Source organism: Pipistrellus hanaki (assembly GCF_964339955.1).
Source record: "Pipistrellus hanaki genome assembly, chromosome: 4".
NCBI lineage: Eukaryota > Metazoa > Chordata > Mammalia > Chiroptera > Vespertilionidae > Pipistrellus > Pipistrellus hanaki.
In genome coordinates, this window is record NC_140506.1 from 65,363,260 (window position 1) to 65,386,456 (window position 23,197).

The following is a 23,197-nucleotide window of genomic DNA, read 5'->3' on the forward strand; positions in this document are numbered from 1 at the left end:
CTATCCTGCCATTTATAAACCTTCACATTTCTAAATATAAAAAATGCATATATTGATATTTTAAAATCTATTTTAGACATCATCTACTTATCTTTTTATATGATAATGAGTTCTAATTCTGCCATTTGTCTCTTTCACACACACATATCCCTTCCAATGTAGTTGTTACAATTTTTAGTTAACTCAGTATTCAGTATTTCCATTATTAAGCCTTTACAAATATTGTTCACCACTGAAAGTTGTGTATTTACTCATGATTTTCTTCATTGTTTAAGAAAAATAAGCTTTATTTTTTAGAACCATATGGTGATCCTGAGGCTTAACCTTTGCTTCTCCCCTGAGTTGTGTCTCCTGTTCTCTCTACCCCATGTTTCCTTCTTTCTTGATTTATTCCCTCATTTTGGTGGATACACAGAGTCCTGAAAATGGTTACATGGAAACCATACTTTTGGGACTATTTTTCCTTAGTCCTTGATAGGTAAGTTAGCTGAGCATGTATTGAAAAACATTTTCTCTTGAATTTTGAAGACATTACTCTATTGTCTTCTAGCTTTCAATGTCACAGTTGAGAATTCCAAAGCTATTCTGGTCTTTTTGATATGGCCTGTTCTTCCATCCTTGCAGACTGTAGGATCTTTTATCCCCAGTGTTCTGAAGTCCCACAGAGATTTGCTGAAGCGTACATCTGCTTCCATGCTGTGTGGGTGCTTCCGTCTGGAAACATGACATTCAGTTCTGGAAATCGAGTTGATTTCCTCCCTCTATTCTCTGTCTTCTCTTTTTGGAAGACTCCTCCCCTCCCCTTTTTTAAAAAAAATTTGGATAGTGGATGTCCTGGACTGCTGCTATTAGTTTTATTTCCTATTTTCCATCTCTGTCCTTTTGTTCTATTTTCTGAGTGTACTTTGTTTTCTGATTATTTCTGTTTTTAAGTAGCTTCTTGTTATTGTTTTATTTTTTATTAAAATATATTCTTATTGATTTCAGTGAGGAAGGGGGAGAGAGAGAGAGAGAGAGAGAGAAACATCAATGATGAGAATAATTGATTAGCTCTATGCCCCACACTGGGGATTGAATCCAGAACCTGGGCATGTGCCCTGACTGAGAATTGAACTGTGACTTCCTGGTTCATAGATCAATTCTCAACCACTGAGCCACACTAATCCGGCTTATTGTTTCTGTTTGTTTGTTTGTTTGTTTGTTTGTTTAAATTCTCACCTGAGGATATTTTTTTCCATGGATATTTAGAGAAAGTGAAGAGGGGGGGCGGGGCGGGGAGATGGAGGGAGAGAAACATCAGTATAAGAGAGACACATTGATCGTGTTGCTTCCTGCATGTGCCTTGACTGGGACCATGGTTGGAACCTGCAATCCGGGTACATGCCCTTCACCAGGATATAGAACAGATCTTTTGGTGCCAGAGCCAACTCTAACCACTGAGCAACAACAGCCAGGGCAGCTTCTTGTTTTATAAACACACTGTCTTCCTCTATCTCTCTCTGAGGATATTATTAATAGTTTACTTTTCAAAGTTTTTTTCCTCCCTGTTTGCTTCCTCAAAAATTTTTTTCACTTTGGTCTTTCTTCCATTTCAGATGCTTTCCTGAGATACATGTTAATCTTTGGATGTGTCCCCGTGATTAGCAGTGGGAATTGAAAGATGGTTAGAAGCTCTTGGTGTAGATGTGGGCCTGCCACATTTGAGTGTCACTGAAGAGTGATCTCATTGGGCTGTTTGTAGGGAATTTCCAGGGTTGTTATCTCTAGATTTTTCCTCTGGGGCTGGTCACATTTCCCAGAGATACTTCTCCTGTTTCCTGCCTGGAAGTTACAGTTGTGACTGCCAGCCTCTACAAGGTTCCAGCATGGGTCATTGCATATGTATATGGTCACTTACTCCTGGATTCCAACTATTTTCTGGTAAGTTTCCATGTCCTCGGCTGGGGCAGTCAACTTCCAATGCAAAGACTCTTTCCCCTTTCTCAGGATATGTCTGTCCTCCAGAATTATACAGAGTGGGAGGAGGGGATTAAGAGATCTTCCTGATTTTTAGTTTTCACTAAGCCTTATTTTAGCCCACTCCATCCCATTCTAGAGGTACCTGATGTTCCCTGTCTCCAAGTGTTTGGGGTATTGTACTGTGTAAATCAGGTTGACATTCAGCTTTCCAACTGCTGGCTTAAATTTAGCTTTTTCTGGTTTGGTAAAAGTTACTTCTCATCCATCTGTTCTCTAGCTTACAAAAATATTGTTGCTGTTCTCCCTCCTGTTTTTCCTATCTCTATGCATTAAAGGAAACGGGAAAAATTCCATATAGTCTTACTGGGGCTGGAAGAAGGAGTAAAGTTAATTATGTATGTTCAATTTGCTATCTTAACCCAGAAACCTCATCAGCTTTTTCGACTGCAACATTGTGTTCATAGTACAGATATATCAACATATTTTTCCCCATAATATAATTTGGTCCCAATTTTTTGTCATCATAAACAATGGAGGATAACTTGTACATACCTTTCCTGCCCTAAACATATGGAGCTACTTCTAGAAGTGAAATTTCTGGACTGAATATGTGCCTGTAAAATTAATAGTTATTATTAATTTGTCATGTATAAAGGCTGCCCTTGTTTACTGTCTTATCAGTAGTACTCATTTTCTCACTTCTTTGCCCAAACTGGAATAATCTTTGAAATTCTTGCCTACCTAAAAGTTGAAAAAACAACAACAATGATACCTCATTATTTTAATTTGCATTTCTTTGACTACATTTGGATTTAAGTAAGCATCGTTGCTCATCGTTATGTGCTGGCTAGCCTCTGATGGTCCCAATTAATTATTGTCTCCTGAGACTTAGGTCTTTGTGCAATTCCTTCCCATACTGAATAGTGCTAACCTGTGTAGCCAGAAATGGTGAAGTATGTCCTCTGAGGGTAGATGATAAAAAGTCTTATCATTTCTGCCCTGAGCTCTTTTGGATCTTGCTTTGGGGGAAGCCAGGCTTGATGTCTTCAGGACATTCAAGCTGCCCCTGGGAGGGGTCAAAGTAGCTAGGAATTAAGGCCTTCTGCCAACAATCAGCATTAACTTGCCAGGCATGTCAGTGGACCACCTTGTATGGATCCCGCCCCCTTATCTTCCCAAGGATTGTCAGTCCACTGTCTTTCTATGCCCCTGATTATATTTTATTCACCAGATTATTCTGATCATCAGATTTTTATTCACTTGATTTTTAGATTCACTTGTTGATAGATAGGTATTTGTTGTTCATAATTTTTATCTTTACCCTTTTCTTCTTCCTCTTAAAGAATACCATTCAGCATTTCATATAATACTGGTTTGGCAGTGATGAACTCCTTTTGCTTTTTCTTATATGTGAAGCTCTTTATCTGCCCTTCAATTCTGAATGATAGCTTTGCTGGATAGAGTAATCTTGGTTGTAGGTTCTTGCTATTCATCACTTTGAATATTTCTTGCCACTCCCATCTGGCCCACATAGTTTCTGTTGAGAAATCAGCTGACAGTTGTATGGGTGCTCCCTGGTAAGTAACTAACTGGTTTTCTCTTGCTGCTTTTAATATTCTCTTTGTCTTTTGCTCTTGGCATTTTAATTATGATATGTCTTGTTGTGGTCCTCTTTGAATTCCTTTTGTTTGGGGTTCTGTGCACTTCCTGGACTTGTAAGTCTATTTCTTTTACCAGGTGGGGGAAGTTTTCGGTCATTATTTCTTCAAATAGGTTTTCAATATTTTGCTCTCTCTCTTCTTCTGGCAGCCCCATATTCCTGATGTTGGTATGCTTGAAGTTGTTCCAGAGGCTCCTTACACTATCTTCATATTTTTGAATTCTTTTCTTTGTTTTTCTTTTCCAGTTGGGTGTTTTTTGCTTCTTTGTATTTCAAATCTTTGACTTTATTCTTGAGATTCTCTAATTTGCTGTTGGATCTCTCTCTCTCTCTCTCTCTCTCTCTCTCTCTCTCTCTCTCTCTCTCTATATATATATATATATATATATATATATATATATATATATATATATTTATTTATTTCAGTCATTGAATGCTTAATTTCTAGTTGGTCCTTTTTTCATATCCTTGAGGGTCTCACTAAATTTATTAGCCTTTTCTAGAAAATTCTTGAAGAACCTTATAACTGTGGTTTTGAAATCTATATCCAGTCATTTTCTTTCCTCCATATCTTTCATTTGTGAGCTGTTTCTTTGTCTCCACATTTTGGCTGCTTCCCAGTTACCTGAGGTGGACACTCTTGGTGCACCCTTTTGTGGACTGTGTGCACAGTCTTACTGTAGTCAAGCCTTGATTGTTGTTGATGTCACTGGGAGGAATTGACCTCCAGGCCAACTGGCTGTGAGGATCAGTGTGTCTACGATGGGAGAACTTCTGTGCTGGAGACACTCTTTTGAGTCAAGACTTGCTTCAGTGAGGCTCTGGTGCTCACTGAGTCTGCCCCCTGAGTATGTCCCTTATGGATCTGAGAAGTTATAATCTGGATGGTTTTACTCTGACCCCTGGGTACACTGGCTCTTGGATTTCCAAGGTGGTGCTAATTTAGCCTCTGCCTGAGGCTACCCAGCAGGAGCTACAGAGAGATCTGCAGATTCCTTTTCTTTGTTTGGGTTTTAGAGGTGCCCAGATGAGGCCCAGCTATGAAGTAATCAAGCTGCTGTGAGGCCTTGGGCCTTCTTTTGGATGTTCTGGGTCTCTGACTCAGCTGCAGAGTGATAGATAAGTTTAGATTTCAAATGACCAGAGGCTCCTAGGTCTCAGTGTCCCTTGGTAACCACTGCAAGCACCTTTGAGAGAAAGCCGCCCTTGAGGTTCACCCCCTGCCAGACAGTCCAGTTTCTCCCCATATGAGTCTGGGTCTCCAGAATCTCACCCAGAACTGGAGTTCAGAGCAGTCAGGAGCTTTTGTCTCCTCCCAATTGAAAAAGCCAGCTGTGTACTCAGTTGCCAGCCCTCTCTGTTGCCAGCCCGCTCTTGTGTGCGCATGTGCTTCCGTACCTTTGCCTTTACTTCCGCAGCTCCTCTGAGTCTCAGTGTTCTTTTCTCTTCCCTTCTAGTTGTAGAATTTCCACTTAGCCAGCCTTCCTATGGTTCTGGATGATGTCTGTTTTGTCTTTTAGTTGTAGTTTTGAAGTGTTTGTGCGAGGTGGCAAGTTCAGGTGTTTACCTATGCCGCATTCTTGGTTTTTCCAGTTTACAATAATTTTAAATCTTTATATAATTTAAAATATAATCTTTCCCTTAATATCTTTGACATTTTGTATATTGTGTACCTTAAAGTTTTATAACTTTGTTTTTTTTTTTGTAGAGCTTTTTACTATATATGGAATTCATTTAAAAAATCTATTTTATTTTTCTCCCAATTGGATAGCTGGTTATGCATAAAATATTTAATATATCATTTATTTAAATCATTTTTAAGATTTATTAAAACTTTCCTATTAAAACTATTTAGATATTATTTATTGAATAGCTTACCCCCCACTTCCCACCACGGGTTTGAAATATCATTGTAATTTCATATGTTTTCATATATTCAGAGATCTGGTTCTGGACTACTTGGTTCCCTTGATCATTGTCGAATTCTTCTCGAGGATCACACAAGGTTTAATTACTCTGGTTTTATAATGTTTTGATGTCCTATAGATTAACTTACTCTCTCATTCATTTTCTTTTTGTTCCAACTTGCCCTGGTTATTCATTTTTCAAGTGAATATTAGAACCAGTTTGTCAGTTTTCTTAGCTTGTTGGAGCTTTGATTGTATTAACTTCATAAATCATTTTGATGAAAGCTTACATTTTTAAAGTATTGATTCTTCCCATCCAGAAACATGATATAACTATTTTCAGATCTTCTTTTACATCCTTTAATAAAGTTTTCTTTCTTTTTTTTTTTAGGTATTTTTTTTTTCATATTGTTCTTGCACATTTACTGTTATCATTGGACATTATAAGTTTTTAATGCTGTTATTAATGGAATCTTTTGATTTTCCATATTATTTTTCTAGCTGGTCAATGTTGGTGTATAAGAAAGCTATTATATGTGAAATCTATTGATTATATATATGTTGATTTTAAAATCTGGCAACCTATGAAAATTGTACTAATACATTTTGTGAAAGTTATTGACACTATGATGATGCTTCCTCATATGATGTTGAGTGGGATATTCTTTCAAATTTATCTTTATTGTTGAAAATATTACAGATGTCCCTCTTTTTCTCCCATTGACCCCCTCCACCCTATACTCACCCCCACATTTGCTGTGGTGTTATGGTAGTTAATCTTTATACAATTAGTTTCTTGTTATTTCTAGCCTGTTAAAAATTAGTAAGAGGTTTACTGATTTATTAGCTTTTTTAGTAACTATTAGGATATTCATTTTTATTTTCTAATCTGACAATATTGAGAAATACATCAACAGATTTCCTAATGTTTAACCTTCTTTATGTTGCCAGGAAAAGTCTTATTTGGTTATGATGTGTTTGTTTCATAATTGAGTTTTTGAGTATTACAATACATTCTACATAGATTATAGTCAAAATTTCTAACATAAGTTGATATTTAAAATAGTTTATCACTAAATTAGCTGAAATATATTCCTACCCAATGTGAGATAAATGTGGTATTTTTAGTGTAAGATTTGTATACCCAGATTCCAGCAGAATTTTATTATTTTTCTTATGTTAATTTTTTTGCTTTTATTAACAAATACTAACTATTCAATGTCTTAAATCTGTACTTGACACATATTTTTATTAATGTGGTTGAGCAGATAGACCCTCAAGAACACACCCATGTATTGAGAGGGCTTGTATACATTTTCAGCAAGGCAAATTAATTATATATAGCTATTAGAAGATATGTTTCATTCAGACCATCTGTCAGATCTTCTCGGACCCTCACATCTCTGTTTCTTTAACCCAGCTCGTCAATAAGTAAACCACACCAGACAAAAACAGATGTGCCAGGTTACTAGCAGACTGCTTTGGGTGGATGGTATAGAAAGCATCTTAAAAGATTGACCAGCAAGCCATAGCCCAAGGACTTTGATTACACTAGAGGCCCGGTGCACAAATTCGTGCACAGGTGGGGTCCCTCAGAGTGGCCTGCAGAGATCGGGCCCCAGCTTGTCCCCCAGCCTTGTAGCCCCACCTGGCACCCTGCCTTGGCCCCTCACCTGCTCCACCATCCCACCTGCAGGGCAATGGATCAGGGCAGGGTCCCCCATCTGGCTTCCTCAGCCCCTGGGAGCCGAGCAGCAGACCTGCTCCCCACTACTGCTGCTGCTGGTGACTGTCTGTAGGGTGACCAGCAGGGTGATTTGGCCCCACTCACCTTGACCTGGCAGCACCTGCTCACCTGCTCCACCATCCTGCTGTGGTCCCACTCTCATCCGGGCCCGTTGGGGCCAGCAGCGCCTCTACTGCCACCCACTATCAGTGCCACATCACCGATGCCTGCCATCCCCTGGTGGTCAGTGCACATCATAGCGAGTGGTTGAACTCCTGGTCAAACTCTCAGTTGAATTCTGACCGCCCGAGGGTACAGTTTGCATATTAGACTTTTATTATCTACCAGAAGCCTGGTGCATGACATTTATGCTTGGGGTGGGGGAGTCCCTCAGCCTGCAGCTTCTAACAATCCAGGACCCCTTGGGGGATGTCTGACTGCCTGTTTAAGCCCGATCCTAAACCAGCAGTCGGACATCCCTCTCACAATCCGGGACCACTGGCTCCTAACTGCTCCCCTGCCTGCCTGATCACCCCTAACTACCTCTGCCTCAGCTCCCACTATGGGAGTTTTATCTGGAAGGATGTCTGGAATGATGTCCAGAGGTCTTTCAGCTGTTCAGTCTAATTAGCATATTACGCTTTATTAAAAAAGCGTAATATGGTAATTTGACCAGATGTCCTTCCAGATGATCTTCAGGATGAAGCGATGACAGTGGTGGTGGGGCTGAGCCCCTTGCATGAATTTCTGGTAATAGTGGGTTACATTACTCACTGAGACTTTAATAATCTGTTTCAACCAATCTTGAAATTGTTGGGTCTTCTGCCATCAGGAGCCATTCTTTTTAAAAATAAAAAGACAGAAACACTACTTCTTAGTCCTTACAAATCTTTTTTTTTTTTTTTAAATAAATTTTTATTGATTTTGTACAGAAAGGAAGGGAGAGAGATAGAGAGTTGGAAACATCGATGAGAGAGAGTCATCGATCAGCTGCCTCTTGCACACCCCCTACTGGGGATACGCCTGCAACCAAGGTACATGCCCTTGACAGGAATCGAACCCGGGACCCTTCAGTCCCCAAGCCAACGCTCTATCCATTGAGCTAAACCGGTCTTGGCAGTCCTTACAAATCTTATTGCACATAACACTTCCTTGTGGGGTTGTCAGGAATTTTCAATGAGACATGGTATGCAATGGCATAGTAAAATACCTGCTGCATTCCATTGGTTTTGTAGAGATGAGTATTTAAATTTATTATAATAAAAGTGTAATATGCGAATTAGACCAGACATCCTTCCTGATGAAGCAGGGGCTGCAAGGGAAGCCCAGGTCCCGGGTGCCAGAGGGAAGCGGTGCTGGCTGCTGGGGGAAGGAAGGCCTGCTATTGCAAGAATTCCGTGTATTGGCCTCAAATGTTTATATAAAGCTTTCAAGAAAAACGTGCCAGGCAATATGGCAAGCAGAGAATAACGTGTGTGTGTGTGTGTGTGTGTGTGTGTGTGTGTGTGTATTTTAAGGGTACCTTCCCAAAAACTTAGTGGGTGAGGGAGATAAACCACACAATACAGTGTGACAGTCACCGGAGGCCGAAGGACCCTACAATCTGGGCTCCGGGCTCAGACAGCATGGAATCCATGGGGCTATTTGGTTGCAAACAGGCCAGTAGAAGAAAAGAGGACAGGAGGTCTCGTCCACGGCACAGCTTTGCTGAGGCGCGGAGTTCTGAGGGGCAGACACAAATTGCAAGCGAGTGGGTGAGCAGGCCAGGCCTTCAGATGAGGCTAACACAGAAGGCATCGCAGGGTCCACGCCATGCAGGCTCTTAAATCAAAGGGCCGGACTGTTCCCTTTTCCAGGGCTTAGGGTCTCATCACAAACTAAACTTCAGAGCTTTCCTAGTTGAAAGGCCCCTGGCTTCCAGCGCAGAGTTAGGTGCAGCTGTTTGCAACTCCAGAAGCTCCGCAGGTGAGGCCACTTCTCTGGCCCGCTAGTCACCTCCAAGTTTCTACTCTCTGTAGCTCAGGAAGAAACTCGGAGTTTACAAAGGTAACGGATCACTTCATCTTTTAGACACTTTCAGGTTCTTAGGCGAGGCAGCATTTCAGAATCGGAGCCAGAAGCCCACGCGTTCGTCTCAGTGACCAGACGACTTTCTTTCGGGCTAACTCTGAAGAATCGTCGGGGGAAACAGACAAGTTTGGGTAAAAGTTGGAGGGTTCGCTGCTTATTGCTAGCCGAAGAGTTAAAATGAAAATCCAACCAACAGGCACAAAACGAAGAAGCTCCAGGCTTTTCTGTTCCTCGCGGTCTTGCAATCTGTTCAGTTAGGCAGTGTTTCCCAAACTTCTCTCAGGGTGAGAATCACCTGGTGGAGTTGTTAAAAATACAGATTCCTTGAATCCCAGCTAAGAAGTGCTAAACTAGAGTTTTTGGGAACATATAGGTAAAATTGTAGTTAAGTATAACAATTTTACTTATATGTAGTTACTTACTTGTAGTTAAGTATAACAATTTTACTTATATGTAGTTACTTACTTGTAGTTAAGTATAACAATTTTACTTATATGTAGTTACTTACTTGTAGTTAAGTATAACAATTTTACCTATATGTTCCCAAAAACTCTAGTTTAGCACTTCTTAGCTGGGATTCAAGGAATCTGTATTTTTAACAACTCCACCAGGTGATTCTCACCCTGAGAGAAGTTTGGGAAACACTGAGCTAGGGTGATGTTTCCCAAAAGGCAAATCCGGCGCCCGCCGGAGGGCAGGGAGCGCCCGCGGCCCGCCCGCGCCCGCGCGGAGGTGCGCACACCCGGCTCCGCAGCCTGGCAGGTCGCAGGCCCCGCCCCCTCCGGGCCCAGCCGGCTCCGCAGACTGAGGCCTGGCGCCCGGGCGCCCGCAGCCCCGCGCCCCGCTCCCGGCCCCCCCAGCCCGTCCGGAGCGCGCGGGCGGCGGGATCGCGGCGGCCCTGGGTCCCCGCCGCGCAGCCCCGGGGCCCGCGGGCGCGGGGGAGAGGAGGCGGGGCGGCGGGCCGGGGCGGAGCGGAGCGGCGGCGGCCGCGAGCCGAGCGGCGTCCCAGATCGGTGTCCGCCGGCCGCCAGGCGCAGCCATGGAGGTCTACATCCCGTCCTTTCGCTACGAGGAGAGTGACCTGGAGCGGGGATACACGGTAGGCGCGGGCCCCGGGGTGCGGGCCGAGGCCGCTGCGTCCGGGAGGCGCCCCTCGGGCCGTGCGCCGTCCCCGCGCGGGGGTCCCTGCGCCCCCTCTCTCCCCTCCCCCGGCCCGGAGGAAGGGCTGCGCCCTGGGGCGGTTGTCAAGGAAACGGGCAGCTCCCGCCCGCCGTCCCGGTGCGGCTGTTCCGTTCCTGGTGCCTCCCTGCCCTGCTCTGGGTCTGGGAGCCAGAAGCCGGGGAGTCGGGTCCCCGGACCCGGCGCTGCCGTGCGCCCGCCGCCCGGCCTCCGAGCGCGGCTGGGTGCTCCCTCTGCCCGGACCCTGCTGCTGGCTTCGCGGCGGGGGATGCGGGTTTCCAAGTTCTGTGGGTTCCAATCGGACGGATATGCTGATTTGCAAAAATCAGCATTTGTTGTTATTAGCCAAAGTGAACACTTGAGATGCTTTTAGATGGTTTCCAAAGTCGTCGTCTCCCCCTCCCCCCTTTCTGTGCCATGAAATGGCTAAATCGGATCCTTCATGAGCACCTGCTCCAGACGCGGGGCTGTGAGCTCTGAGAAATGGGAACCAGGGCCCCTGCCCGCCGCCGGGGAGGAGTGGGCGGGAGGGCGGAGACCAGGGCCCGGGACCTTTGGCTAGCAAGTTAGTAAGTGCAAGCGTAGGTGGCTGGTTTCCCAATGCATCCAGACATCTTCTTACAGACCGTCGTTGCTGGAGGGAGAAGTGCCTCTGGCTGGGTAGACTTTGGAAGAATTTATTTCCCGTTGTTAAAGAGCCGGAGGGCTCTGGAGAAGGTTCCAGAGGGCAGTCTGAGAGTTCGGATTGTTATTTTATTCACCACTACTTCACTCACTTGCTAAAACACCTGTTACGCTGATTTAGCAGCCAAGTATTTTGACCTCTCCTCTTCCGCAAGTCAAGTTACCGGTTTTGGTGACAGCCTATTGGGTACCTGCTCTTTTCATAGGAAGGATTAAAATCATTCTCGCAAAGGAATTTTTAGAATTAGGAGTCCTGTGGTGATTGAAAAAAAAAAAAAAATCCAGGGAACATGTGAGTTTTTAGAATTGAGTCCACTATTGGTCCAAGTGTCCCAAAACAAGTTGGGCTCTGTGGTGGTCATTACTTTTTATAGATAATAGGTACTTTCCCATGAATTAACACGTGGTTAAATATTCGGTAGCTTCCTTTAAAAGGTGTGGGAGTTAAACTTAAATTTGAACTATTAGAAGCTTTTTCCTGAGGCCCGAAACCTTGGCTGTCTTTCATTTTCCCAGCTCTCTCACCTCTCCCACCAGCATCCACAGCCAGGAGGGCCCACCACCTTTGGGGCGTTCTTTGAGGATCTGAAGCTAAGGCTGCTTTGGGGGCCCGGTGGTCTTCAGTGGAAGGTGTTCTCAGTAGTCTGAGCTCCAAGTTAATCACCTCCCCCAAATAAGCACTTCTGAGTAGATTAAAATTAAGGTTTATTGGTTCTTATTGATTTTCTTCTGTTGGAGGATCTGTGTTTTACTCCCAAATCTTCAAATACCTTTTTATTATCCGCATTATTGTCAGGAATGTGCCAGACTCCAGGTTGTGAATTAAACTGATTTCAAAGGCCCTCTCCCCCTTTTTTTGTAAACTTGTTAGTTTGAAGATTGCTAATGTTATGAGAGTGTGTGTGTGTGTGTGTGTGTGTGTGTGTTTTAATCCTAATTTATTTAGCTTGGTAACTATATTGTTAAGATACCACCTGTAAGTGAAAATTGTCCTTTGTGAGTTTGTGAAGTAGCTTTTAGATACTTTGTTCCCGGTGAGCAACTATTTTATGCTTGCACAACAGCTTATTCATCCAGCAAGTGTTAACTGAGTGTCTGCTAGCTTGTCTCTAGCAGGTGTTGGGAGTAGCCATGAATAACAGTTCATCTTTTAAAAAACAGCAACCCAGAATTCAAGAAGATTTCCATTTCCTCACTAAGAAGTTGTATCCGTTAGTATACAAATAACTTTTTACACTGGTGATTATGTTTGTGTATTAATTTTAAGAAGCATATCGCATTCTTACAAAATCAGTGTCCTGTGCCATCCGAAATAATAAGCAGGAGCAGCTCTTAGTGACTTTTCTCCTTAAGCTGTGACAATATATGCTGCCTCCTCCTTTGGATAAACGGCAAGATGTGACTGTAACTCATCCCCCCCTGTGGGTCTCTTCGGTGTCAGTGGGGATAGGTCTGTCTCCTCCTCGCTGGGCGCCCAGGGGCTCTGCAGATGGAACACCGTGGTGTGCTTATCCAGATCTCTGTGCGTGGCTTTGCCGTTGTTTCTGATTTCTGACAGCTGTGTCAGATGTTGAAATAAGACATCCCTGCGCATGCTTTTTATGCCTCCTGCTAGTTCTGTAGAACATTAACTGGAAGTGGTGCTGCTGGGCCTGTCTTTTCGTAAATATTGCTCAATTGTTATTCAGAAAGTTTATACAAAGTGATGCTCGATGTACCACGTAATTTACATTTAAAGAGTGAATCTTTTACCCTTTTAACATGTCAACATTTACTGTGAGCCTGCACTGCGCCAGGTGGGGAATTGAAAAACGAGTATGTTGTTTCTGCCCTTAGGGCTTCCCAGCCCATTGGATGGCAAGGTAGGGAAGGGTTAGGGTTAGATAGGGAAGGGTTAGGTAAGGAAGGGTTAGGTAGGGAAGGGTTAGGGTTAGGTAGGGAAGGGTTAGGGTTAGGTAGGGAAGGGTTAGGATTAGGTAGGGAAGGGTTAGGGTTGGGTAGGGAAGGGTTAGAGTTAGATAGGAAGGGTTAGGGTTAGGGTTAGGTAAAGAAGGGTTAGGGTTAGGTAGGGAAGGGTTAGGTAAGGAAGGGTTAGGATTAGGTAGGGAAGGGTTAGGTAAGGAAGGGTTAGGGTTAGGTAGGGAAGGGTTAGGATTAGGTAAAGAAGGGTTAGGGTTTGGTAGGGAAGGGTTAGGTAGGGAAGGGTTAGGGTTAGGTAGGGAAGGGTTAGGGTTAGGTAGGGAAGGGTTAGGATTAGGTAGGGAAGGGTTAGGATTAGGTAAAGAAGGGTTAGGGTTGGGTAGGGAAGGGTTAGAGTTAGATAGGAAGGGTTAGGGTTAGGGTTAGGTAAAGAAGGGTTAGGGTTAGGTAGGGAAGGGTTAGGGTTAGAGAGAGAAGGGTGAGGAAGGGAAGGGTCAGGAAGGAGGAGGTCAAATGGGCTCTGCCTCAGGGTGTTGTGCTGTGAGGTGGGGGTGGAGGGTGCTGAGGAATGCTGACTTGAAATCTGATTAGGTTTTTGCTGGGATTGTGGATTCTATAAAGAAGAAGTGCAGGGCAAATTCTCATCTCAGCAGAAAGGCATTTCAAACTCCCAGATTCTCCAAAAACAAAGGCAACTTCTACATCCTTTTAGTTTACAAAGAAACAACAGGATATTGTAACAAAATGCCGATTAAGTCAAATACTACTTCATGTGGAGGTTATTCTCCCCACACCAAGCTCCCCAGCCCCCACCCCGCTTTATTTCTTTAGTATCTGTTTCCCTGCTCGGCTGTGAGCACCTAGAAACCAGGACAGTGTCTGTCCCCACTGCTGTGCCCTGTACTGCAGTGCCTGCCACACAGCAAGAATGTTGCCTGACCGCTGAACAAGCAGTGAATGATCCAGTCTGGTATGATAGAAGGAAATCACCGGAGCAGGGTAACCCTGACAGAGAGGTGGGAGGGACCAGCTCACTGGCCTTGAGGACTACAGAGGCCGATGGACTTCACCCTCAGACAGTGGGAAGTCACCGGGGCATTTTAAGGAAGGAAGTAACATGATGAGCTTTGCATTTAGAAAGATGACCCTAAAAGCATAACCATTTAAGAGAAGTTTGCAAAACTTCAGGGAGAAGAGGATGAGAGCCTGAGCTAGGGCAATTTGGGAAGGAAAGGGGGTGAGTGCAAGCATCCCCAGGGTCTGGTGACCCGATGTGAGACACAGGGTGACTCCCATGGGTGTGTGTACCGGAGACCAAAGAAGAACTGAAGTGTGTGTGTGTGTGTGTGTGTGTGTGTGTGTGTGTGTGTTTGGGGGGGGGGGGGGGAGATGTATTTCATCTGGGACCTGTTGAGTTTTTCATGGTGGGTGAGGCCATTTGATTTTAGAGTTCAGGATGTGTAAGATCTGGGCTGGAAATAGGGCTCTAGGGGGTCACTCAGCACAAAAGTTAAAAAGCGTACCAGTTGGTATTGTTCCCAGGAAGAGCAGGTGGCGTGAGGAAAGGGGGGACTGCAGGTAAAACCTGGAGCTGGCATGAGCAAAGAATTACTGGTAGAGCATCTAGAGCAGAGGTTCTCAACCTTCCTGATGCCGCAGACCCTTTAATACAGTTCCTCAGGTTGTGGTGACCCCCAACCATAAAATTATTTTCGTTGCTAATTCTTCACTGTAATTTTGCTACTGTTATGAATCGTAATGTAAGTATCTGTGTTTTCCGATGTTTAGCATCAAAAGGCTAAAACTCAAAATGTCAGAGTGGGAGTAAGGAAAAGTTTATTGATCAAGAAGGCTCAAACCAAGAAGTGGGGAGGCCTAACCCTAAAATCCTGTTTAGGAAGGTACAGACTTCAGGCTTCTTTTATGTCAAGGGAAGGGAAAGTGGGGGGGACTGTTTGTATAAAACTCAAGCCCCAAGCAGAAGTCTCCTCAGGATGAGCATGTCTAACCCAGGAACTGTTTATTATCCGAAGGTCATGGGAACAGTTCAGGCTTAAACAAGAGAACAAGGGCTTCCCTGTTACAATCTAATCTCAATGCTAGTTGTTTTTGTTGTTCTTAACATTACCACAGTGCAGATATCATTGCCTTGGAATTAACAAGGACCTGCAAGAAGTATTGTTGTTGCCATTTCACATTGGTGAGGATGAGACTGGGAGGTTGGGGTAGGGGGTCTGGCTCCCTGAGAGTGGCCCTCCTCTCTCTGTTTGCTTTCATCCTCAGAGTAGCTTCCACCCGGTGAAAAAATGGTAACAAGCTGCAGATTAAAAAACATTTTTTTGGTGTGTGTGTACTATGACATCTAGCGGAAGAGAGGAAGGACAATTCCCCCCAGAAGCTCTGAATAAATGCATCTCTCTTCATCTCTCATCTCAGGTTGGTTTTCTCAACTGCCCCTGCTCCCAGGGGAATCCTGTGTGCTGATTGGCTGAGGCCAAGGCTAGGTGAACCAATCACCATGGCAAGGATAGGTTAACCAGAGAGAGTTAAAACAGAGGGCAACTAGCCGAAGCCGGTTTGGCTCAATGGATAGAGCGTTGGCTTGGGGACTGAAGGGTCCCGGGTTCGATTCCGGTCAAGGGCATGTACCTTGGTTGTGGGCATATCCCCAGTAGGGGGTGTGCAAGAGGCAGCTGATCGATGACTCTCTCTCATTGATGTTTCTAACTCTCTATCTCTCTCCCTTCCTCTGTAAAAAATCAATAAAATATATTTTAAAAAAACAAAAAACAAAACAACAACAACAACAAAAAAACAGAGGGCATCTGGAGCTGGGAAGGACAGTCATTCCTGCCACCCAGCTCCGTAGACACCACAGTGGGAGGAGGTCAGAAGGACAGTGAGAGCACAATGCCCACAGCAGCACCTTCCAGTCACCCATTGTGAGCTCTGCGGTGAAGGAGCCCTTTGTGTGGCAGACACAAAGCTGGCGCGCTGCCTCACTCATGGTCAGCACACAGCACACTGAACATGGCATTCATGTGGAGTGATTAAATCTAACATTTGTAAGCTCTGTTGCTTAAGGACAAGAAATACAGTTTGAAAATATTCTTGAACATTAACACACAGAATACTCCGTCCCCTTAAAAATCGAAATAGGTACAAGAGGATTGTATTTTGTGCAAATATGGTGCTTAGAAATTTGAGGACAGAAGTGAATGTGTTTTCATTGAGTTAAGAAATACATTTTATTTATTTATTTTTAAAATTTATTAAAAAAATATATATTTTATTGATTTTTGTTTTTTACAGAGAGGAAGGAAGGGGGATAGAGAGTTAAAAACATCAATGAGAGAGAAACATCAATCAGCTGCCTCCTGCACACCCCCCACTGGGCATGTGCCCATAACCAAGGTACATGCCCCCGACCGGAATCGAACTTGGGACCCCTATGTCTACAGTCTGACTCTCTATCCACTGAGCCAAACCGGTTTCAGCTAGAAATACATTTTAATCTTTTTCCCCCCCAGTAGTTTTTACTTTGTAATTGATCCATTCTTTTAATATAAACTTTTAATTTTGAAATAATTTTAGATTTTCAGAACAACTGCATGGTTGGTCATGAGAGTTCCTACACACCCTTCTCTCCCGGTTTCCCCATTGTTAACGTGACCCATTCCCATTGTAATGCCACAACAAGGAAACTAGCATGGTTCATTTCCATTCACTGAGCTCCAGACTATTGGAGTTTCACCAGTTTTTCCACTAATGCCCTTTTTCTGTCCCCGGATCCGATCCAGGATACCACGATGCATTGTTTCCTCTGCTTTGATGTGAGTTGGAAGTCCAAACCATAGCACACTGTCTCAAAAATGAGGCAAGTGTGTGGTTAGAAATGAACCTGTGCAGATCAAATGAAATATTGTTTTCCTCAGATGCTTCCTGGGTAGGATTTGCCAGTTGGCAAAAGCCTATTGATGTTATTTATTTATTTTTTATTTTTTATTTTTTTCTTTATCTCATTTCTTTTTTTAATTTTTTTTAAATCAATCTTTATTGTTCATATTATTACAAAGGTTCCTCATTTCTTCCCCCTTCCACCAGTTTCCCACCCCACCCTCCGCCCCCTCCCCACCCCCCTTGTCCTCATCCATAGGTGCACAGTTTATGTTCAGTCTCTTCCTCCCTCCCTTTCCCCCCCCCCCCAGAACAGTCAGTCCATTTCCCTCCCATATCACCGACTCTACTACAATGAACCGCTATTATTGTTCATCAGGTTTTTCAATCTCCTTTTGTTGTTGTTGTTGTTGTTTTTTTTTTAATTAATAAACTTTTACACTTCTAAGAATAAATTTTAAAATCTAATAATTTTAAACCTTGTTTTTTTTCTGCCCTGGGAATTGAGAGCAAACTTATTTACATGTAAACTTGCCCTTTGGCTATCAAAAGGTGTAGCCATTTAAGTGTAAATGGACACATTGTTTAAACATAGCTGTGGTTGGAATTGGATTACCTGTTCTGGGTGGGAAGGGCTTGTCATTCCCTTTCTCCATTAAAATTAAGGTGTTAGCTTTAAAACCTCTTTTTGGCAAGAGATCTTAAACTTTAAGAACTTTAAATTTTTCAGATAGTAAATCAGTTACTTAGCATTTTCTCAAATCAATAATACCTCCACATGCCCAAGGATACACTTCACACAAAAGACATTTCCCAATAGATCAACCAACCTCATCCAGGCCCCACACAAGGCACTCACAGATCAACACCCCAGCGCTATACTAACTCAATACATCCAGATCTAAGCCTTCCTCATTTAATTCAGCAGACCCTCAAGTTCCCCCAAAAGTTTCCAGCCATGTCTGAGAGGCAGCCTTGGGGCGGAGGCAGGCGAGGAGCGAGCTGTTCCCCACCTGGCTGCTCCGGGCGTGGCTGCTGCTGCTCCGGGCCTGGCTGCACCCGACCTGGCTGCTCCGGGCCCGGCCGCTCCGGGCCTGGCCGCTCCCAGCCTGGCAGACCCGGCTGCTCTGGGCCCAACTGCTCTGGGCCCGGCTGCTCCGGGCCTGGCTGCTCCCAGCCTGGCAGCTGCTGCTCCGGGCCTGGCTGCACCCGACCCGGCTGCCTATTGATGTTATTCCGCCAGTTTATGGCAGAAGCTGACACAGGGCACAGGCTGTGAACTCATGCTGTCTGCATTCAAGTCTGGCTTTGGACATTTAACCCAAAGTCTGACTTGGGCAAGCTCCTTCATCTCCTATGTCTTTTTTTCCTTCGCTGTAAAAGGGGAGAGAATACTAGTCCCTACCTTATAGGGTGGTTTGAGAATTAAATATGATTATTTTTGCAAAGCACAAGGAATGGTATCTCTGGCTATGTTCTTGATTGAGTCCTATTATTTTGAGTAGGGACTGCCTTGAAACTTAATGATTTTCTTAGAGCTCTTTAATGTGAACTAATAGTGTAAACAGAAGTTCAGAGATATTTATTTTATGCTAATAAACTCTTCCCAAATACTTTGAAGTACTTCAGAAGTTGCAGTTACCTATAGCCAACTGATCTTATTACAACTTTCAAGTTGTATATATCAACCTATGTATTCAGGTTCAGTTTTTTTAAGCCTATTTGCTACATTTTCCCCCCTTCAAAATCATAAAGGCTAATGCACATATGTACATGATTAGGAAATAGTATTATAGACGGCATAGAAATACATATTTCACCTTCTCTACTCTCTTCCATTCCCCACTGCATCCCTCTAGGACAGTGGTTCTCAGCCTTTCTAATGCCACGACCCTTTAATACAGTTCCTCATGTTGTGGTGACCCCCAACCATAGAATTATTTTCGTTGCTACTTCATCACTGTAATTTTGCTACTGTTATGAATTGTCATGTAAATATCTGTGTTTTCCCACAGTTTTAGGCGACCCTGCTAGCGGTTCTCAACCTGTGGGTCGCCTAAGACCATGGGAAAACACAGATATTTACATTATGATTCCTAACAGTAGCAAAATTACAGTGATGAAGTAGCAACGAAAATAATTCTATGGTTGGGGGTCACCACAACATGAGGAACTGTATTAAAGGGTCGAGGCATTAGGAAGGTTGAGAACCACTGTCCTAGGGTAACTTGGTGGCCACAGGTAAGCATTAGGTCTCTACAAAGGCCCAATGACAGGCCAAGAGCTGTACCTCTGAGGATAGTCGCCATCCACAGAGGATGGCAGGGCTTTGCTCTAGTCTAGATCGTGAGGACTGCCGTGTGATTCACTGGAGGGTCTGCTAAAGGCTCCAAACAGCACCCTCTCAGCACTGCCTCTTCAAGCACCATCCATTGTGCTGCTGGTCCCCATGGCAGACAGAGCAGCTGGCACGGCAGCCTGGACCTGTTGCAGGGCCTTCTCTCGTTAGAGCCCAAATGCAAAAGAAACGAGCAGCTTCTCTAATCACTCGTAAAGGGGCTGGAGTAGCACACCCTGAATATGTATGTTGCCTCCAAAATCCCAAGAGGGACACCCCATTACCGAGGGCAGTTTGCCTTACTTGGTCTGAAGGTTTAGATGTTAATCTCACCGAAAAATACCTCATAGAAACACCCAGGATGTCTCATCAAATATCTGGCTACCCCATGGTGACATTAACCATCACACATCCTTCTAAAAGTGAAACAGACATTTTATCCATAAGTAAACATTGTAGTGTCTTTCTCCCTTTTGCTTTAGTTCAGATGAACATAACTTATAAAACAAGCTTTTGTATGTTGTTTGATATTTACTTTAGCTGTGTTTGGTTCTTCCTGAAGTTGGAAGGTTTTTACTTTTGGCTGCACACCTATGGAAAATTTGGGTCTCCATTAAAAAAAATAATGATTGATTTTATTTTTTAAATTTATTTGTTGTTGAAAGTATTACAAATGTCCTCCTTTTTCCCATTGACTCTTTCCGAGGCCTTCACCACACTATTATTTGTTAGAAGAAGGAAAGGAGGGAGAGAAGAAGGGAGAGAGAGAGAGCAAGAGAAAGAATGAGAGAGAGAGAATGAGAGAGTGCCCATGAGAGAGATTTGTTGTTCCATTTATTGATACATTCATTGGTTGAATCTTGTATGTGCCCTGACCAGGGATCGCACCCACAACCTTGGCCTATCAGGACAACGTTCTGACAACTGAACTATCCAGCCAGGGTGATGTGTCTCCATTTTTAAAAAGTGATCATAGTGCAGGGAATAAAAGTTGATAGAAAAGCTCTGTTTTCCTTGTTTATTAGTGAACAATTAGATCTCATTGTCAGTAAAAATTGATGGCTGCAGCTTCCAAACTATCGAGCCTGTGCTAATAAATGCAACAGTTGTTCATAATTTGGTGGTAAATGACCTTTAAGTGTAGATGTTTACAGAAGCTGTCCTTGGGGAACAATTTAACTTCCAAATGACACCCATGAGTACTTGTTATCATTTAAATATGCTTCCTTTTGTCAATAATAGAATAACAAATACTGGTTAGATTTCTAATGTTGATTCAGATACCAGGAAACCTGCTGTATAAATTAGTGTACACTTGATTTATATTGACCAAATTTTTTTTTACATTGCTGTGTTACAGGTCAAGGTGACATGCATTTAAATGCATTCTAGACCAGAGATCAGACTTGACTGACATGAATGCTTACACTGGTTTTAATTAACTTTTAAATATTATCCTAAAATTCCTTCTCAAGCACCATTTATTAGGAAGAGGATTGAAATGAATTTAGGACATTAGTGGGACCTTATTTTAAAAATCGATACTCTTGATCTTTCCTATAAAAATTACTGGAGTGAATTATTGCTACACTTTATCTTATAATTTGTATGGAAATCAGATTCGCTTTTTCCATGATAGACTCTGAATTCAGTGTCTGTGGGTTTTCCATTGATGGTTTTGCAGAAATAATCTGAGAGAGCATTAAGGCAAACAAAGTAATGAACAAAGTCTTAACCTACCACAGAAAATACTTTGTCAAGCAAACTCATTTTCTCGGTGCTGTGAACTTTTTCATTGATGATGCATGTGGAAGGAGGGTGGTTTGCAGGGTGAGGGTGTGGATTAGATTTGCCGGCCATTCATTAGTAGCCCAGAGTAGTGTATGCTTTAGGGAAGCCTTAGTCAACATCTGATTTGCCTTTTGAGAGAATATCTTCCAATGAATGCTGGTCCTTTTACATATTAATACTGTTGGATAAAAATCATTTGCTTTCAGTGTAGAAAATTTCTCATTTGTGCCCCATGTGAGAAGGTCTAACTCAAAAGCTTAGAACTGAAATGTACCAAGGTTTTGATTTTTCTCAACCATGAAGATCTTCATTGTCAATCAAAAAGCGTGCTTTGCGGGGAAGAGCTATAACGGGTCAGTGGGGAACAAAAGGGAACATACGTACGTAATACTTTCAACAATAAAGATTTTTTTTAAAGTGTGCCTTGGGTTCCATATGAACTGTTTTCCATGTCAACAAAGCTACCTTCCCAAGTGGAAAAGACACTAACTTGACCATCTTCCAAAGGCAGATACCTAACCTTGGCATATCAGGATAACGTTCTAACAACTGTTAGAACGTTTAGTTTCAGCCACACTATGATTCCTTAGCCTGTAGCTTTGTGCCTACGTTTCACGCACCCAGACTAGCATCGACCTCCATTGTCCACGAGGGCAAAAGACGTGGCAGTGTTGAAAATGCTAATAAGAGAAGGGGAAGTGGAGATGATAAAAATTGAAAGTGATGAGAGAATGACAAATGTTGCTTGTGTGTGTGAGATGAATCATTCAATAGTGGGAATGAGTCTGAAGGACAGAGGGGAGAGTCATGCAGCCTTTCCTGTAAGTGGACTTGGCACTAAGAGGTGACTGGCAAATGGAAGATTTTGGAGTGTCAGCACCAACTTCGGGAGCCCGGTGCTAAGAGAGAGGGCAGGAAGAATGGGAAAAAGACGAATCGTTGATGTGATGGTACGGCCGGCGGATGGAACACTGTCCACAGGAAGGCTTGGGCCTCCCGGGCAAATGACTGGCTGCTAACGCTGTGGTGCTCAGGCACAGCTGCATCCTGGAATCACCCAGCGATCTTTACAGTCCACGATGCCTGCACCCTGCCCTTGGAGAGCCTGGTTCCAGGGTATGACTTGAGCATCAGAATTGTTAAAGGCTCCCGGGTGATTCTGTTAAGCTAGGGGTGTCGAACTCAATCAGAGAAGGGGCCAAAATCTAAAATCCAGCCTAAATCGCGGGCCGAATGGTTTACTGAACAGTCATAAACTGACAATGTCATAAACTGACAGCGGAGTGCAGTGATGACAGCGCGGTGCGGGCCACATTGCAAGGCCTGGCGGGCTGGATTTGGCCCGCGGGCCTTGTGTTTGACACATGTGTGTTAAGCAGTCCAAGTTGAGAACTGAACTAAAGATGTCCCCCAGAAGTGTGTGGAGATCATTTGCTGCAACACATTCGCGGTTCTTGGGAGTGATAAAAACAATACCAATTTTCAGGCTCTATCCCCAGAGGTTCTAATGTAATTAGGGCTCAGGCTTTGGTATGGTTTAAAAACTCTCCAGGTGATTTTGATTTGTACCTAAGCCCGAAAACTGAGGGATAGGTGGCTTATCCTGTTTTGAAAAAGATGCCCTGTACAGTGGACATTCAGCATGAAGGTAAGAGCATCAGCTTTGATTTAAAGCTTTAGAACAGTGGTGGGGAATGTCTGGCCTTGCCAAGGCATTAGGGGTGAGTTAATTAAATGTTTGACCAAATAGAGCAGGCTAATTTTAAGGTGGTAATTTTTTTATGGCCTGCGAATCCTATGTAATAAAAAGGTAATATGCAAATTGTCCAGCACACCCTCACAAGATGGCTGCCTATGTCCAAGCTGGCAAGGGGTTAGTGAGGGACGACCAAATGACTGAACAAGCAGGCTGTGTGGGGTGACCAGGCTGGCAAAGGGGTTAGAGAGGGGTGACCAGACTGAAGAGCAGGCTGTGTGGGGTGACTAGGCCAGTAGGGGGGCAGGAGGGGTGACCAGGCTGGCGGGGGAGTGGGGGCAGTAAGAGGCAACCAGGCCAGTGGGGGGTC

The 23,197-nt window shown here is 43.7% G+C and overlaps 1 protein-coding gene across 1 annotated transcript in view; it reads left to right on the forward strand.

Moving 5' to 3' along the window:
- The first annotated feature begins 10,099 nt into the window (after positions 1–10,099).
- SNX24 (sorting nexin 24) overlaps positions 10,100–23,197 on the forward strand; it is a 120,419-nt gene continuing 107,321 nt past the window's right edge. The window contains exon 1 of the mRNA XM_084881385.1: positions 10,100–10,421. Coding sequence (XP_084737511.1) covers positions 10,362–10,421 — 60 coding nt within the window. The 5' untranslated portion in view covers positions 10,100–10,361. The remainder of the gene's footprint in view (positions 10,422–23,197) is intronic.